This window comes from Hyperolius riggenbachi, chromosome 10 (genome assembly GCF_040937935.1).
Source record: "Hyperolius riggenbachi isolate aHypRig1 chromosome 10, aHypRig1.pri, whole genome shotgun sequence".
Taxonomy (NCBI): domain Eukaryota; kingdom Metazoa; phylum Chordata; class Amphibia; order Anura; family Hyperoliidae; genus Hyperolius; species Hyperolius riggenbachi.
Genome location: NC_090655.1, coordinates 42001667 through 42020072, shown reverse-complemented (window position 1 = coordinate 42020072; position 18406 = coordinate 42001667). Strand labels below are relative to the sequence as shown.

Genomic DNA, 18406 nt, shown 5'->3' with positions numbered 1-18406 from the left:
ATATATATATACAGTGGTGTGAAAAGCGATTCCCCCCTTCCTGATTTCTTATTCTTTTGCATGTTTGACACACTTAAATGTTTCTGCTCATCAAAAACCGTTAACTATTAGTCAAAGATAACATAATTGAACACAACATGCAGTTTTAAATGATGGTTTTTATCATTTAGTGAGAAAAAAAACCTCCAAACCTACATGGCCCTGTGTGATAACTGGTTGGGCCACCCTTAGCAGCAATAACTGCAATCAAGCGTTTGCAATAACTTGCAACGAGTCTTTTACAGCGCTCTGGAGGAATTTTGGCCGACTCATCTTTGCAGAATTGTTGTAATTCAGCTTTATTTGAGGGGTTTCTAGCATGAACCGCCTTTTTAAGGTCATGCCACAACATCTCAATAGGATTCAGGTCAGGACTGACTAGGCCACTCCAAAGTCTTCATTTTGTTTTTCTTCAGCCATTCAGAGGTGGATTTGCTGGTGTGTTTTTGTTCATTGTCCTGCTGCAGCATCCAAGATCGCTTCAGCTTGAGTTGACAAACAGATGGCCGGACATCCTCCTTCAGGATTTTTTGGTAGACAGTAGAATTCATGGTTCCATCTATCACAGCAAGCCTTCCAAGTCCTTAAGCAGCAAAACAACCCCAGACCATCACACTACCACCACCATATTTTACTGTTGGTATGATGTTCTTTTGTTGAAATGCTGTGTTACTTCTACGCCAGATGTAACGGGACACGCACCTTCCAAAAAGTTCATCTTTTGTCTCGTCGGTCCACATGGTATTTTCCCCAAAGTCTTGGCAGTCATTGAGATGTTTTTTAGCAAAATTGAGATGAGCCTTAATGTTCTTTTTGCTTAAAAGTGGTTTGCGCCTTGGATATCTGCCATGCAGGCCGTTTTTGCCCAGTCTCTTTCTTATGGTGGAGTTCATGAACACTGACCTTAATTGAGGCAAATGAGGCCTGCAGTTTTTTAGATGTTGTCCTGGGGTCTTTTGTGGCCTCTCGGATGAGGTTTCTCTGCGCTCTTGGGTTAATTTTGGTCGGCCGGCCACTCCTGGGAAGGTTCATTACTGTTCCATGTTTTTGCCATTTGTGGATAATGGCTCTCACTGTGGTTCGCTGGAGTCCCAAAGCTTTAGAAATGGCTTTATAACCTTTACCAGACTGATAGATCTCAATTACTTTTGTTCTCATTTGTTCCTGAATTTCTTTGGATCTTGGCATGATGTCTAGCTTTTGAGGTGCTTTTGGTCTACTTCTCTTCTGTCAGATAGCTCCTATTTAAGTGATTTCTTGATTGAAACAGGTGTGACAGTAATCAGGCCTGGGGGTGACTACAGAAATTGAACTCAGGTGTGATAAACCACAGTTAAGTTATTTTTTAACAAGGGGGGCAATCACTTTTTCACACAGGGCCATGTAGATTTGGAGTTTTTTTTCTCACTAAATAATAAAAACCATCATTTAAAACTGCATTTTGTGTTCAATTATGTTATCTTTGACTAATAGTTAATGGTTTTTGATGAGCAGAGACATTTAAGTGTGACAAACATGCAAAAGAATAAGAAATCAGGAAGGGGGCAAATAGTTTGTCACACCACTGTATATATATATATATATATATATATATATATATATATATATATATATATATATATATCTGTAAAAGTACAAAATTATAGTTATTTAACAGAACTAAAGCGTCATCTCCGTAGTTAATATGTTATCTCTTGTATTCTCCTATAGAAGATGCTGTAAAAATAAACATGGCTGCATTTCCTTCAAGTGATTTACAGTTATTCTACTTCAAGACATTCCAACCACACTAACACTTTAAAATAGCCACAAGTTTTATTTCTAAAACGTTTTAAAGGGAAATTTAGCAGAGGATGGTTAGGACTGGAGGACTTTGCAGGGGCTTATAACTGCATTTTAATTTAATTATGCTTAAAGTGAACCTGAGGTGAAATGGATACGGAAGCTTCCATATTTAGCTCCTTTCAAACAATACTAGTTACCTGTCAGTGTTGCTGATATTCTAGCTGCAGTAGTGTCCGGGCCACAACCCTTAAACAATCATGTGGCTAATCCTGATCTGCATGCTTGTTCAGGGTCTATGGCTAAAAGTATTAGAGACACATGATAGAGGGGGGCAGCCAGGCCACTTGCATTGTTTAAAAAGAAAAAAAAATATGTCAGCCTCCATATCACTCTCCCCTTGGGTTCCCTTTAAGTGTGTTTCAAATATGGTAATGAAAACAAACTCCTTAATCATGCAGTACACTGTACAATACTTGCACTATTTAGTTTACCCCCTTTTATTAGATCTAGTCATGTCCCAAGTATGTGCTGTATAAACTGTGACACTGTATTTATATTGATAGTAAACAAGTTGCAGTGTGTGTTAATCTTTCCTTGAATCATTTGCTTTGAAGCTGTTCCCGTCACTTCTACAGGGTAAAATTCAACCTGGAAAGTCCTTAGCCTATCTCTGTTGAGCCGCTAATGACATCTGTAAGTATGAAGCATGGCTGCTCCTGCCTTATGTTTTGTAATATAAACATTGCAGCAGACAAGCAAAGCCAGAAGTAGCAGGAAAATTGTACTATTGTCCAGAGTACCATTTTAAGCACATTTATCTATAAGTCTACTAAAAATATAAAGGATCGCTATTGCAAAAATTGTAAGATGTAAAATACATGTAAAAACATACAAATAAGAAGTATGTTTCTTCTAGAGTAAAAAAGCCATAACTTACTTTGCTCCTATGTTGCTGGCACTTACAGTAAGTATAAGAAATCAGATAGAACCGACAGGTTTTGGACTAGTCCATCTCTTCATGGGAATTCTCAGCATGGCCTTTATACACAGATGCTGGCCAGCAACTCTATTCGCTGCACACGTTTCTGGCAGTTGGACGGAGCAACCATTATTCACCAATTGTTTTTGAAAATAATGAAAACCCGTAGAATACCCCATGAGGAAATGGAGTAGTCCAAAATCTGTCCGTTCTGTCCGATTTTTACTGAGTGCTGTCATAACAGCGCAGGAGATTTGGGCGCAGCCTACGCCACCGTAGACCGTAAAAGGAATTACAGCAATAGCAGTGGTCAGTGACTGATTTGGGCACCGTCAGAAGACGGAGCACAAACCACTACAATAACACTAGCAATAACTGGAAGCCAAATTACGTCTTTCCACCAGTATTTATGGCGGCCTGGTGGAGGAATAGTAATGAACGCAGGAGCAGGGTAAGCAGTGTATCGGCTTTCCCCTGTGCCAAAATCTCCCAGCGACTATGTTATAGGTACGTATTTTTACTACTACTGTAAGTGACAACAATATAGTAGAAATTTATTTTATGGCTCATTTTACTCTGGAAGAAACACAATTATTATTTGTATGGGTTTACATGTATTTTATACTTTTTGGTGATAATGGCCCTTTAAGCAGGACCAGATGGACCCATGGCTGGGAGGAAAAATGTTAGCGGCCTATAAAACATCCGTTAGGTGTTGATTTCCGAATTCGCACGCTAGCTGACATACTATATTTCCATCAGCTCATTTTCTAAAGGGTAACGTAATAAAAGCCATGTCTGGAGAATAGCTGAGCGAGTGATTTGTGTAAATATCACACACCTTCAGCCCTCTACAGCAAGCTAAAATTCAAGTGTGAAGCAGTGCTGGGCCTGTCATTTGCAAAGATAGGAACGTAATAATGAAGCAGAGGTGGAAGCCGTGACTTAGATGGTGACTTTAAACTGACAGATTAGCGAGTGATATAAACCCTTACTATAGAATGCTCTGCTGTAAAGACCAATGGCATAATAAGAGAAAGTTACCCCTGGGGGGTGAAGGGGAGACTCTAACTCATTACAGCGGTTATAACATATTGCTATTTTTTATTAATTACCATGGCTTCAATTCATCAAGCATTACCGCATTCGGTAATGCTGAAAACAGCTGACTTAACGGAGCACTTTAGAAAATGTTAATTCATCAAATCTGTTACCGAATGAGAAGCTGAAATGACAGAGCAATGAGATAAATTACCGACTTGTGCTAATTCATCAAGGTTCCCACATTCGCTAACACATTCGGTGTTTATCTCAAGCTCTCCCCTGTCATTACAGGCTTCGAAAGCCTTCTGTGTGAATGTTTTCATGATTAGCAGGAGCAGGCAGCCAATAGAAACAGCCCCTGTTCTCCTGCAAGTGCCACTGATAGGTCACACAGGCTTCTCCACACAAGCTTTCAGACCCCCCAGGCAGTGAGCAGAGAGAACGGGTCAAAATATATCCCCAGATTCCCTTCGGTGGTGTAACCCTTTCAGGCCCTGTTTGATAATGCAAAGATGCTGGTGGTGAAATCACCAAGCATGGCATTTGTAATGTCTCCAGGAAGTTCATCTACGTTGTGGCAAATAAGTCAAATGTTAAGAAAGACTGATGGACAGATTCAGAGCAGCAGAGGCAGTATAAATAACAGTAACTATAACACGTTTAAATCTAAAGGGATGTCTGGATGCCTTCTATTGTAATTAGCTTGTAACAACACAGGGACATTCCAAGCTGCTCTGCACCACTCTGCTGTTATCGAACAGCCTTTGATGAATTGAAGCCTAGTAGTTCGGTAACTTAACGAACCTCTACCACACATGGGAAAATATTGATGAATTAGCACAGTGAAGTGTAAAATACTGAATGCGGTATTTTAAGGACTGGGGTTTTGTTATCGAACACCCTTTGATGAATTGAAGCCTATGTGTGTAGAAAAATAACCTTTCCTGTTACTATGTCAACGGTATTTCTCTGTTTTTTTATTTTATTTTACTGGCGGTAAGTATGGTTAAGGTTAGCTGTGGGGTGGAAAGGTTAAGGTTAGGCATTGGATGGTGGGGGGGTTTCGTGGCAGTGAGGACGATTAAGGTTAGCCGTGGGGAGAGGGTCTGTGTCCCTCCACGCAGTTCCGGCATCTGCCACTCTTTTGGGGTCCCCTCCGTAGTGGCCACTGCTTCTGCACATGAGCAGTACTACTTCCTCTACGCAGAATGCTCCCAGCCATGGGAGCACGACCAGGAGGATTACATGTACGCTTGCGCATGGGCAGAAGGGCCGTCCATGAACTGCAACGAGGGACACACAGACTTCTAAGGGCTGGAGGATGCCCCAGGCAAGTAAATCAGCATTTTTTTTCAGCTAATTTATCCTTTAAGAGTAGTTACTGAAATTTTAGTTTTGGAGTACAATCCCACTTTAAGGGGTACCTGAGGGCCCTTTCAACCTGCATGGAAGCATATTTTTTGCAATATGCTTCTGCGCACATGACTGCATCGGTCAAAGGAAGTATCACTTCTTGCTCGGCCGGCTGCCAGACAGGGATTACCGCGTAGGATTTTGCTCATGAGTTTATGATTAAAATGAGGCTTAATTGCCTCAGCTGTGCAGCTGGTAGAGAGGGGGTTACTTACCCATAAGTCCGATGTCTTCTATGCGTTCCAAACATCTTGCATGCGTCCTATTGGACGTGTTGCAAGACTCACTACCGAGCACTTTCTTCTTCAAGCTGGAAGGAGGAAGTGCGCGGTAGCGAGTGTTGTAACACGTCCATTAGGACGCGTGCAAGACATTTGGAAACGCATAAAAGACAGCTGACTTATGGGTAAGTAACCCCCTCTCTCCCAGCCGTACAGCTGAAGCAATCAAGCCTCATTTTAATCACGAATTTGAGTCCTTATGGACTCATGAGCCCACCGCTGTTACCACGTAGTGACGCAGTAATCCCCGAAGGCCTGTTTTTGCACGGCTGATGCCAATCTGCAGTCTGAAACGGCCTCAAGTGACATGTAACACAATGGGATGAACATGTCCATGCACAGTCACAATCTTATTAAGGTTAGGACCACACTAGGCAGAAAAGCTAGCTTTGCGGAGAACACTAGAGTTTTTGCTGCTTATGAAAGTCTATGAGCTGCATGTAAAAACACATACAGTATTTTACAGTGTGCGGTTTTGAAAACATATAACTTGCTGCTTGTTTTTCAAACACGCATGTAAAACGCAGATAATGCATCTAAATGGAGATGCAGAGGAATGTGGTTTTACATGCATTTTTTTTTATTTATACAATATGTATTATTGGACTATAAGACTCACTTTTTCTCCCCCAAAAGTGGGGCAAAAAAAAAAAAATCACTGCATCTTATATTCAAAATGCAGGAAATTCCTGACTTGTGAACGCTGCCAATACGTATCTCCAACCCGCCGCAATGTCGGGGACTCCCTGTACTGTGCCCATGCAGAGGAGGATACAGGGACAAATGGAAGACACAGGGGGACACAAAGGTACATAGAGGAGGACACAAGGGGGACAGAGGCAGACACATGGGGGACACAAGGGGGACAGAGTAGGACACAATGGGACACAAAGGGGCATAGAGTAGGACACAAGGGGGACAGAGGCAGACACATGGGGGACACAAGGGGGACAGAGTAGGACACAAAGGGGCATAGAGGAGTACACAAGAGGGGCAGAGTAGGACACGGAGACACGAGGTACAAAGGGGGCATAATCCACAAGATGCCCCTTCACCATGGGTGCACCAGGTTTAGTATACATTTTTTCCCCCTGGTTTTCGTCCTCTAAACTTGGGTGCGTCTTATGGTCAGGAGCATCTTATAGTCTGCCTAGTGTGCTCCCAGCCTTAAAGCTGGCCACTAACGGTCCAATTTCTAGCGAAAAATCGTTCGAGCGATCAGAAATTCTGATCGGACCAAAAATCGTTCACTACACCATCAACTAACCAATCATTGCTTCCTATCTATCACGACCACCAAGAAAATCCAAATTTTCGTTCGACGAAAATTCATTCGGGCGACATTTTTTTCACTCGTTCATAATCGATTGTGTCCACCAATGGAGATTATTTACAACCAATCCGATCAGAATTTCTGATCGCTCGAACGATTTTTCGCTAGAAATTGGACCGTTAGTGGCCAGCTTAAGGCTCATACACACATCAGACCATAGTCTTTTGAAAGTGAAAGATCAAGACCACTGACATAACAATTCATGGCTGTAAATGAGAGTGTATCTGCAGTTGGATGTACAGTTGAAGTGTGGTGTATCTCTCATTAGGGATGATTTACAAAGTTTACTTATTTTTCACCTTAAGCATTAGCAGGAAGCACTCCATGCTAATAGATGCTGTATGCTCAGGGCCGGTTTAAGCAACAATGGGGCCCCAGGGCAAAATAAACCTGGGGGGGGCAACAGATACCTCGGAACTAAAATCGGCATTAAGGGACCTTTTTTGCAGCTGGTATAGTCAGGGTTTGAAGCCCCAATCGGTCGGAGCTCCACCTTTTGGCTACCCCAGCCTGCATGGGGGACAAGGGGTTAAAAAGTTTCAGGAGGGGGGACCCCACATAATTTAAAAAAAAAAAATTACCACACTCTAAACATAAAAACAAAAATTGGGAAAATAGGAAAAAATGCCAGGAATCTTCATACAGCCATATTGCGGCTGTATAGCAATCCCTTGCCAAAGCGCTGCGGCTGCGTATGGACCCCCTGGAAACCCCGTCAGGAAATGTATTGCTCTTTCTTTTGATACATGTAAAATTACACTACCGTTAGGTTTGCTACTAAAAGTGACATTTACTGCATTTAAAAGTATACTTTTTTCCTTCGGAACTTTAAAATCGATTTTCTCAAAAACTATGAGGTCTTTTTGAAAAATTGTTTTTCCTCTTATTCCCAATGATCTCCTTAACATGTCCTGCAAATTTAGGGCTTCTAGCATTTAAGGTGGATTTTCTATTAACCGTTAAAGTCAGCGGGTTTTTACATGTGTATTTTTTTTCCTTTGAAACTTTAAAATATATTTTCTCAAAAACTATAAGTTTTTTTTTTAAAAAAATGTTTTTTTCTCTTGTAGCCACTGGGGGGCCCTACAAGCTCTGGGGCCCTGCAATTGCCCCCTTTGCCTCTATGGTAGAGCCAGCCCTGTGTATGCTTTGGTACACGTATTGGCCTGAGGAAGCGGGCTTAGACCCGTGATGGAGAATGTCATCATTGAGGTAAGCCACCTCACCCTCTTACGTTTTTATTGCTGTTTTTAACTCAGTTTTACACACCTCTGGGCACTTATTTAACCCTATTGTATTTCGTTGTTACAACTGATACAAACCCTGCAATAGATCTGCAATGTGTCTAGTACCTGCTTTCATGGAAGCAGACAGATAGTTAACATCCTGTGCTTTCAAATTAGCTGTTCTGCTATGACAGAGGAGTTTCCTGAGCTGAAACAGCTGAAAGATTAATTTACTGTGGTGATTAGTCACAGATGAGTGCGAATTAGACAGGCTAAACTCTCTAAATACATACAGGGTGCATTTCTCTGTTTTCCTTCTTTCCTGTGCAAGAGTTCAGGTCCACTTTAATCCTTGTCAGTGTTACAATATATGCTACAAAGATCAAGACAATGTTCAAGTAGTATTAGTAATTCCTGACGTACCTTTAGGATTACTCGGGTCATGAACTTTACGGTTTTCAATGTCCATGGTAGGCCACAGGTGAAATGAAGTGGTATCATTTTCTGACTCCTACCAAAGAAAATGCATATTATTTATGGGGTTCTAGAAAGAACCTTTTATGTATATTTGATTGGCTGTCAAGTCTGTCTTTTGGATGTACCAAAAAAAAAAAAGATTGCTGGATTTCATCTTCATACGGTGTGCTGCAGGCGTTTGTACATGCTCCTGTGTTGCCGTCCCCTGGAGGGACTGCCTGGCACCACTGATACATGAAGGGGTTTGAAGCGGCCAACCAGTTTTTTTCTATATTTGATGGGTAGTTTCAGCTTTCAAAATGGAATTCTCATTTACAGCAAATCAAATAAGAAAAAGCATTGATGTAAACAAAATCTGACACACAGTGAGGAAAAAAAAGTATTTGATCCCCTGCTTATTTTGCTCACTTGCCTACTGACCAAGAAATGACCAGTCTATAACTGTAATGGTAGGTTTATTGTAGGTGTGAAAGACAGAATAACAACAAAAGAACCCTCAAAAACCCAGTACTCCAAAGTCATTGCACTGAGCGAAACAAGTATTTGATCCTCTATCAAAAGATTACTTTAGTACATGGTGGCAGGACCCTTGTTGGCAATCACAGAGGTCAGGTGTTATCACAGAGGTCAGGTGTTTCTTGTAGTTGGCTACCAGGCTTCACCGTCGTTGAACACATCACAGTAGGCATTTTGGCCCATTCCTCTTTGCAGATGTTCTCTAAATCCGTAAGGTATCAAAAATAATGTTTGGCAACTGGAACCTACAGCTCCCCCCACAGATTTTCTATTGGATTAAGGTCCAGAAACTGGCTAAGCAATTCGAGGACCTCCATGTGCTTCTTTTTGAGACACTCCTTTGTTGCCTTGGCTGTGTGATTTGGGTCATTTTACTACTGGAATACCCATCCACAACCCATTTTCAGTTCCCTGGCTGACGGAAAGAGGTGCTCACCCAAGATTTGACGGTATATGACCTTGTCCATTGTCCCTTTGAAATGCCAAAGCATAATTTGTCCACCTCCATGTTTGAAAGTATGGATGAATTTCTTGGGGTCATAGGCAGCATTCCTCCTCCTCCTCCAAAAACAGCGAGTTGAGTTAATACCAAAGAGCTCAGTTTTGGTGTCATCTGACCAGAACACTTTCACTCAGTTCTCCTGTAGATCATTCAGATATGTATTGGCAAACAGCAGACAGGCCAATACATGTGCTGGCTTGAGCAGTGGGACGTTGCAGGCTTTGCAAGACGAGTCCTTCATGATGTAGTATGCCACCACTTGATTTTATAATGGCAATGGTCCAAGCCCCCCATGTAGTACTGGGCTGCTTCATCAAGGTTCATGATCATTGCTACTCCACGAGGCGAGATCTGCTATGGAGCCCCAGACCAAGGGAGACAGTTACAGTATTTTATGTTTCGTACATTTGTGAATTATTGCAGTCTTGTCCCTGAAAACCTTGGACAGCTCTTTGGCCTTGGCTATGGTGGGCTAGTTTGGAATCTGATTGATTGCTTCTGTGAGCAGGTGTCTATTATACCTGCCCTGTAACAAGTTGGGATCAGGAACAGTCCCTTATGCTGGGTACACATGGTACGATTTTCTGTGCGATAGATGCATCCGATTGTTAAAATCCCTCATGTCCGATATTACTCCCTATTGATTCTGTGCTCGATTTCTCATAGAAGCGAATGGAAAAAGATAAGAAAAACAAGGGAAGATAAGAGAATCGAGCGCAGAATAGAGTGTGGAATCGAGCGAAAAAAACAATCGGGTCGGAAAAAATCGCACAGAAAATCGTACCATGTGTACCCAGGATTACAGAGGATGTTTATAATCTTAGCTCGTTACCTTCATACACTGAAGTCACCTGAGAGCCTGCAATCTTGCTAAATGATGGGGGATCAAACACTTATTTCACTCATTACAATGCACATCAAGCTCTGACTTAGGGGCTCTGGGTGAGGGTTCTTTTGTTGTTATTCTGTCTCTCACAGCTACAATAAACCTACTATTACCATTATTTCAGGGGACAAATGAGCAAATTGCGCAGGGGATAAAAAATATTTAACTCCCTCACTGTAACGTTGCTTGTGGCTTACAACATTTTGAAGAATTTCAATTAAAGTTTATATGTTACCAATTCCAGTGCTGACATGGATGTTATCCTTATTCAATCTGACTATGTATGAAGGAAAAAAGGCAGCAATTTGATAGCTATACTGGCATTCCTAGAATTTTGGACTCAACCATACTTTGCAATAAAATATGAATATGGAGCATTCTCATCTCGTAGATGTTGCTATCCCTATGAAATTCCAGTGCTGGGGATACCTCCATTTTCTCCCCACAACAACCGAGACTTCAGCTAAGCCAGATGAGACCCCTGATGATGGCAGAGAGACGAAACCGGTCGGAACAATTAGAGAGTGGGCGTCTCCAGGTTTATCTGACTTTTATTGGCACTGATTAGTGCATTACGGCGATTGTATTTTGTCTGGGTCCCTGTGATGCAAGTTTTAGTTTTAACTTGCTTGTGGCATTTGTACCAATAAACTGTGTTTTAAGTTTTGGATACTAACCAGTGTCTCACTCATATTTGGTTGTGGTACCACTATCTGTGTTGAAGCACTGGGTGTCTGCAGGTCTAACCATTTCATAACTGTCTAAAGTTTACTGCAAAGAGCACTGCCTGCGCTAAGGAATATTGAATCAGTCAGACACCAACCAATGTGCAGCATAATGTTGTTGGTCCACCTCCTAAAGCTGGCTGGAGGTCTTTCACCAGTTACTTCCTGCGGCAGAACTTGCAAGATCTCCAAACACATATATATTCACAAGGCTCTGTGTGTGGCTCCTCCCCTTATGGCAAACTCATTCAGCAATACTGCTCCAAGTCCCATAACAATAGTTCACTTTGCTCACCAGACTAATAGATTAAATATTTGGATACATACAGAGGCATAATTAGAAATCATGCCATCTCCCCCCCCCCCCAAACCTCAATGGAGGTCTACAATATTTAACAACCTTTATCCATGGTGACCCTCACAGTTTAGGGACTAATATCATATCACAAGTGCAGCCATTATGCCCCCCCCCCCCAATAACTAGCTGCAAAAGCAAGACAAGGTCTGCATTGGAGAGGAAGAAAGTTAGAAGTTGGGACGTCCATAGTTCTGGACCCACCTGTGGTTTCAGGAGTTGCTCCCTCCTATAGTTATGTCTCTGGATGCAGTTGAGCTTTAAATTGAGTCTCTTTAGCTATCTTGCAAAACTAAGCAATGGAAATGTATTCTGTATTTTATGGCACATGGCCAGTACTTAGTGACCTCTCGCTTGTTAAGAAATGCTCTCAAAGAAAAATAATCATCTCAACACATTTTCCACACCGATGCAGAACATTTCTGTTGTGATGTGAGCCCAGCTATAAAGGTTTACAGTTATATGAAAAAAAGACCTGCATTTGTCATCACCAGAGACCTCACTTGGCAGTAACCTTCCTTACCTGTTTCAGGTTGGTCTCAGCCTCATTAAGAGCCCTTATAACGGCAGTAACAGAGTCTTTAAGGGGTTCTCGCTCTTTAGCAGACTTTGTCAGCGGAAAGCAAGCGTGCCAGAAATGTTTCGCTGCTTGAAGAGCCAGAGAACGGCTTCCAGCTTCACCTCCAAATCTTAAGGGATCAAATAACAATGAGAAGCTTGGAAACATAACAGCTTATCATGAACACATAAATATATCTTTGTTGAAACTACAGTGGCTTGGGGGGGGGCAGGATAGATGGCGGGTCGAGTCAAATGCTCACCTAAGAAACGGGAACCACTGGTTCCTGCAAAGGCTTCCCACAGCATCCTCTGGTCCCCCATTGCTAAGTGCAGACTCCCCCAAAGGAATCCAACAAACTCTTGTCAGATTCCAAGTTCACGACAAGCCCCTCTTCAAGCATGAGTTGTGGCCGTGCTGTGCCTGCGCGAGCTTGGCTGCGCCTGCACAGTAAGCCAGAGCCACTTGTGCACTGTGCTCCGGTGCTGGCAGGGCGTACATATTGTAACGCCACTGGTGAGGTGCAGGGTGAGCTGAATGAACGTCTTTACACTCCGTGTTCTTTACTCTCCTTGGCATGGGTATTAAGGAGCCATAGTGATAGCACTCTTATCATGCACTACTTTGTTATTTAGTTTGTATGTTCTCCCTGTGTTTGAATATAAATAAATAAATAAATAAATAAAAGCAGACACTTACCTGGGGCTTCTACTGGCCCCCTGCAGCTGTAATGTCCCACGCCGTCCTCCAACGATCCGCCGTTCCCCGCCCTGGTCTAATGTGGCATCTCATCCAACTGCAGCGCGAGAGCAAGCACAAGTACAAGAAAACTTTGTACTGTGACTGCGCAGTAAGCTTCCGATGATGTGAGTGGGAGCGCGCATTATTCGTCTTGTTAGAAGAATAGTTGCCCGATGCTGGCGGCGGGGAATGGGTGATCGGAGGTGGACGGGGCATGACAGCTACAGGGGGCTGATAGAAGCCCCAGGTAAGTGTTAGATTTTATTTTCAACCCCCCCCTCCCCCGCGAGAACCCCTTTAATTGTCAAGCTGCAGCATCAGGCATACAACATTTCAATAATCCGGCATCAACTCAGAATTATTTGCATCTTATTGACCGTCACTTTGCATGAACTGGTGCAGCAGCTAGTTTGCAAAAACGGTTTATTATGTTTTGTTTTTTTTACAAAAAAAAATTAACACACAACTTAAACAATGTTCGCCAGCTCCAGAATGAGAAGACCAGAAGAGGAGCGCGTCAGTATCCACAGGACCGGAGCGAGGGGGAGAAGAGCGTGGCAGCAGACATCGCTGGATTTGAGGCAAGGCCACAAAGGCCATTGCTTAGAGCACCAGGAAGCAAGGGGCAGAAAGTGGGCTGGCACACTCAGGCAGGTAAACTGCCAAACATTTAAACCAAAGTGGTCATAGACCCAGTCCATGGCTGTCCTGCTTCCACAGGGCAGAGCAGTCAAGCACAGCACAGGATGGAGGAAGCACAGGACAAGGGAAGCATAGGGCGGGGTGCTTAAAGGGGTTCTTTCGCGAATTATGAAAAAAATAAAAAGTGGTTTATGCATAAACTATTAACATCCTTTTAAAATAGTGTAAAACGTTTTTCAAAAAAATGAATGGTTTCCTCAAAGCAACATGTAATGTAAATGACAGACTAGGAGGCTAATCCATTTGATAGGGTTTTTTTTTTTTTTACTTGCATTTCACAAACATAACTGCTGCCTACCTAGTTTTCAGTTGAGTAATCTATTGCCACCAGTTGCAGTTACAGTGATAATGGCTGATCTATTCGTATTTTCTTCTTGTATTCACACACACAGAGAAAGGACCCACCCCCCTCCCTGCAGGAATGGCTAAAGCACCTGCCGGCAACTATTCAGTGAGTACGTCAAATGTTTACATAGTTGCCCGTCAACCAGACGGCATCTGTGCAGAATAGTTTGTATCTTCTGCAAGTGAGTTTATCTGCTATCAGCTGTAGTGTGTCCCCTTATTGAATTGCTCTCTTGCAGAAGATACAAACTATTCTGCACAGATGCCGTCTGGTTGCTGGGCAACTATGTAAACATTTGACATACTCACTGAATAGTTGTCGGCAGGTGCTTCAGCCATTCCTGCAGGGAGGGGAGGGAGGGGGGTGGGTCCTGTCTCTGTGTGTGTGAATACAAGAAGAAAATACGTAGAGATCAGCCGTTATCACTGTAACTGCAACTGGTGGCAATAGATTACTCAACTGAAAACTAGGCAGGCAGCAGTTATGTTTGTGAAATGCAAGTAAAAAAACCACCCCTATCAAATGGATTAGCCTCCCAGTCCGACATCCGTCACTAAATACATTACATGTTGCTTTGAGGAAACCATTCATTTTTTTGAAAAACTTTTTACACTATTTTAGAAGGATGTTTAATAGTTTATGCATAAACCACTTTTTATTTTTTTTATCATTCGCGAAAGATCTCCTTTAAGACCATTGAAAACACGGTGGGAGGGGTGGGGATGACAATGGGCCTTGGGCGGTATAATGTACAAATCCGGCCCTGGCAGCAGGATAAGGTGTAGTATGGGAATGTTAGTTTAATGTTAGTGTAGTGTTAGTACAGTACAGTGTTGTGTTAGTGTAGTGTAGCTTAGCTGGTAGGGCAGCAAGGATTAGTCTAGTTTAGCTGGTCAGTGTAGCTTAAAAGAGTAGCTCAGAGACAGTTTGGGGGACAAAAGATCATAAGACACCTCTGCCTTATACAACCACCTAGTTTTAATATTTTTCTTTCTCTCCTGTTTTTTTGCCCTCTAAACCTAGGTGCGTCTTATATGCCACATCGTCTTAGATTCTGAAAAATACGGTACTTACCGGGACTATCTCCAGTCCCCTCTAGTGTTTTAGGACCATTGCTGCTCTCCTGGTTAGCTGCATTGTTCCACTGCCACTGCATGTGCTGTCCCATCCATGCATGCCACCTCCACTGCACTCCCGTGGCTGGCAGTCTGCGCATTTGCAATTCGCAAAACTTGCAAAAGCGCATGCACAAAGTGCTGGTAGCCAAGAGAGTGCGAGCATGGGTGCAAAGCTGGGGGATTGCATGCGCAGTAGCTGGCAACTGAGCTAGTTGTGGACATTAGTCGGGGGCACAACGGGGTGGACCTGTTAGACTGTGGGAGGGGCAGCAAGAAGCCCTAGTTAAGTAAATCTCAACTTTGTTTGACCACTTAAGATTTCCTTTAAGTGCATAAAAACTGTGCCTGAGCCGAGACTTTCATTTACAAGCTGACCTGTTTAGTACTGTGATACGTCACTGCAATTTTCTTTAACCAAGGTGTATTTTGCTTGGAGGTCAGCAAAAGTAATCTCAGCCTGGTTACAAGGGGTTATAGCCTACTGCCGCTCTCTGCATTATAGAATGAAACAAGCCCATTTATGAGTCTAATTAATCTGGCGTAAACTACCCCCATTGACATCATCTGTACTGGACGTCTGGTTCACTGTTCTGACCCACCAATTAATCTGAACAATAACTCTAATTTTCTATGAAAGCCTTAAAACTTACCTTGCACTTGCTTCGAAGGCTTTTATGGCGGAGAGACGCAAGTGTTTTTTCCCAGCCAAGTTCTCCATTATGCTTTGGCCCTGGATGCAGGCCGCAGTGCTTAACATCTCACATTCCAGCTTAGCAACGTGCCTGAAAAAAGCCACCAGCAATTTCTTAATGACTTACTGAGTCCCGGCTAAGACACTGGCATTAGAATGTTTACAGTCGCATTTTGTATTCTTCTGCCCCATTATCTCCGTGGAAACAAACAATAAAACACCATTCTGCATTTACTCAAGTGTTAACGTATTTCATTAGCCTGAAAGTGGACAAAATAAAGAACATAAAACTGTACTGCCGGTAACTGGTGTTAGTTCTACGGGAAATGAAAGCTGCTAAAGAACTACAAAACAAAGCAATCGCCTTCAGCCTTCAGATGTCCAAGTACCGGGGGACTGGGATTTGCCTAGTAAAAGGTCACAGTCTGCTCATGCACAGTACACAAGGTACAGCAGCATATGGTTGTGTTAGTGCAAATGTCACTCAATTTTATGATATGATGATTAATTCTAGTTCAAAACAAATATACTTATTCTTCTCATCTAGTCCATACTTTGACCTACCCAACACCTCATTCGTCACCTAAAACTAAGATTCTCCTCTGACCCATCTTTAACCTAGGGTCAGGGAGTTGGAAATAATTTGGGGGGGGTCTTAAAGCAAACCTGAAATGAAAAATAAAAAACTTATGCTATAATGAATTGTATGTGTAGTACAGATAATGAATAGAACAGTAGTAGCAAAGAAAAGAGTCTCTTATTTTTATTTTCAGCTCTATAGCTTTTTTTAAAAAAAATGTTATAACCTTGTATTCAGTCATATTTGCAGTTTACAAACCACGCTCTTTCTTGCAATAAAACCTTATCTCAGCCTGTCTCTCACTGTTTCTTGGTTGCTTAAAGAGTAACTGTTGGGCTGCAAAAGCTAATTTAAACCTCTATTCTCCTGTGTTAAACAGTTTAGAAGGAAGCCAAAAAGGCAATACTGCAGTTAAAAATCTCTCTTACTTTGATGTTTGCTGAACAGCAAGGCTCTGTATTCCCAAGCTCCTAAGGAGGCCGGCAGGACGCATAACAGATACTGCAAAGCATTCTGGGGCTGCTTCTCCCCAGTGCACTCCCTTGGCCCTCCCCTTCATTTCCCTATCCTGCCCTAAGGCTGCTTTCACAGTGGGAAGTTACAGGCTCATGTTACAGCAGCTTGTAACAGCAGCCTAACTCACAGCACATGTTCCGTTAGAGTATACTGCGCGAGTCCGCTATTGTTCCTAGCCACATGGCTAATATATATTCACTGCACAGTAGTGTTGTCCGGATCATGAACCATTAGGATCTTTGATCCTGATCTTTTTTGTGAGTCGAATCATCAGGAAGCAAGGTATGGAAGGATATTACATCACAATTGGCTTTATACAAGACAGACAAACATGGAACCTGCCATGAGCTGTCAGGAGCATCATTCTCTGCAAATACTATATAAAAATTCTGTGAAATGAAATGCATATGTAATGTAAGTACAGCCAATATTTAGCAACTGATATATGTGTTTTTTTTTTCTCTGAGACCCTATACCTAACACCTCCTCTTTAAATGCTTCAGAAAACAGGACTGTCTTCTACCTAAGTTGGGTTGAAGAGCTCAGATAAGTTCTTTTGCAGATAACTACTGAAGTTTCTTTACTCTTCCTGTACTAGAAATCAATATGAGACAATTTTTTTTGCTACTTATGTTCGATTTCTGAGCTGCACTACACATACACATTCATTATTTCATGAGTTTATTTTCACTTCAGGTTTACTCTAAGCAAAGTACACACAAGTGATAACTATCACCCACTTGGAATTGAGAAACGATTCCTTGGGTGACAATTTGGGGACAGACACATCGCCAGCCTTCAGGCTAGTAATGTGTTCTGCTGCTATGGGGGGGGGGGGGGGTGATGAACATCACACAATAGAGCAGATTCCTGTTGGTGGGGGAAGCGGAGATACAATAGTTATCGGTCCTGCTCAGGCAATGAGGGATGTTAAGCATCCGGCACGATGACCCCTGATGCCCAATCGGGAGGCCCCTGTGCACACCTTGTGTCTCTACCTGTTCTGTATATAAGCCCAACTACTATCCGTTTCTTTGTGACAGTATTACTCAAATATCTGTGATCAAAGCTCTCTGTACATTTCTTCCTGTGTCAACAAGTAAGCAGGAGGGACATGCACAGGAACAGGACACATAGCACAGAGTAATAAACCTGTTAACCTTTTCAATCACTAAACCCCCATGTGGCTAGTAAAACATTCCCCCTTCTCCCCAACACTATCTCCCCACATAGCAGAGTAGTGTAATAACTACCTGCTCCAGCGATGCATTGGGTCTCTTCTGTTCTTGGAAGTCACACGCTTTATGCAGCATACCTCCTTCTCCCGATGATGTGACGTATTCAGAGCCAGAGGTATGCAGCATAGGGCGTGTGGCTGTCAGGAAGATAAGAGGAGACCTGAGGCAGTGCTGGAGCAGACAAATATTAAACTGCTCCACTGTGCTTCTCTGCAGAAGGGGGAGGAACAGGACCCCACCCACGGTCGCATTAGCTAGTTAGTTACACTTAGTTTGAGGACTGTTAAATAATTGTTAAATCCTAATGAAAACATTTTGCCTATGACTTAGACTATGTTTTAGGGCCTGAGCCCA

General features: G+C 42.5%; 1 protein-coding gene across 5 annotated transcripts in view; it reads right to left on the bottom strand.

Moving 5' to 3' along the window:
- Positions 1-18406, bottom strand: part of CFAP46 (cilia and flagella associated protein 46) — a 287892-nt gene that overhangs the window by 135688 nt on the left and 133798 nt on the right. For all 5 annotated transcript variants that reach the window (XM_068256846.1, XM_068256850.1, XM_068256848.1 and 2 more), the window contains exons 24-26: positions 15678-15809; positions 12085-12250; positions 8524-8611 (exon numbers count right to left, since the gene is read on the bottom strand). In XM_068256846.1, the coding sequence (XP_068112947.1) occupies positions 8524-8611; positions 12085-12250; positions 15678-15809 (386 nt within the window). The remainder of the gene's footprint in view (positions 1-8523; positions 8612-12084; positions 12251-15677; positions 15810-18406) is intronic.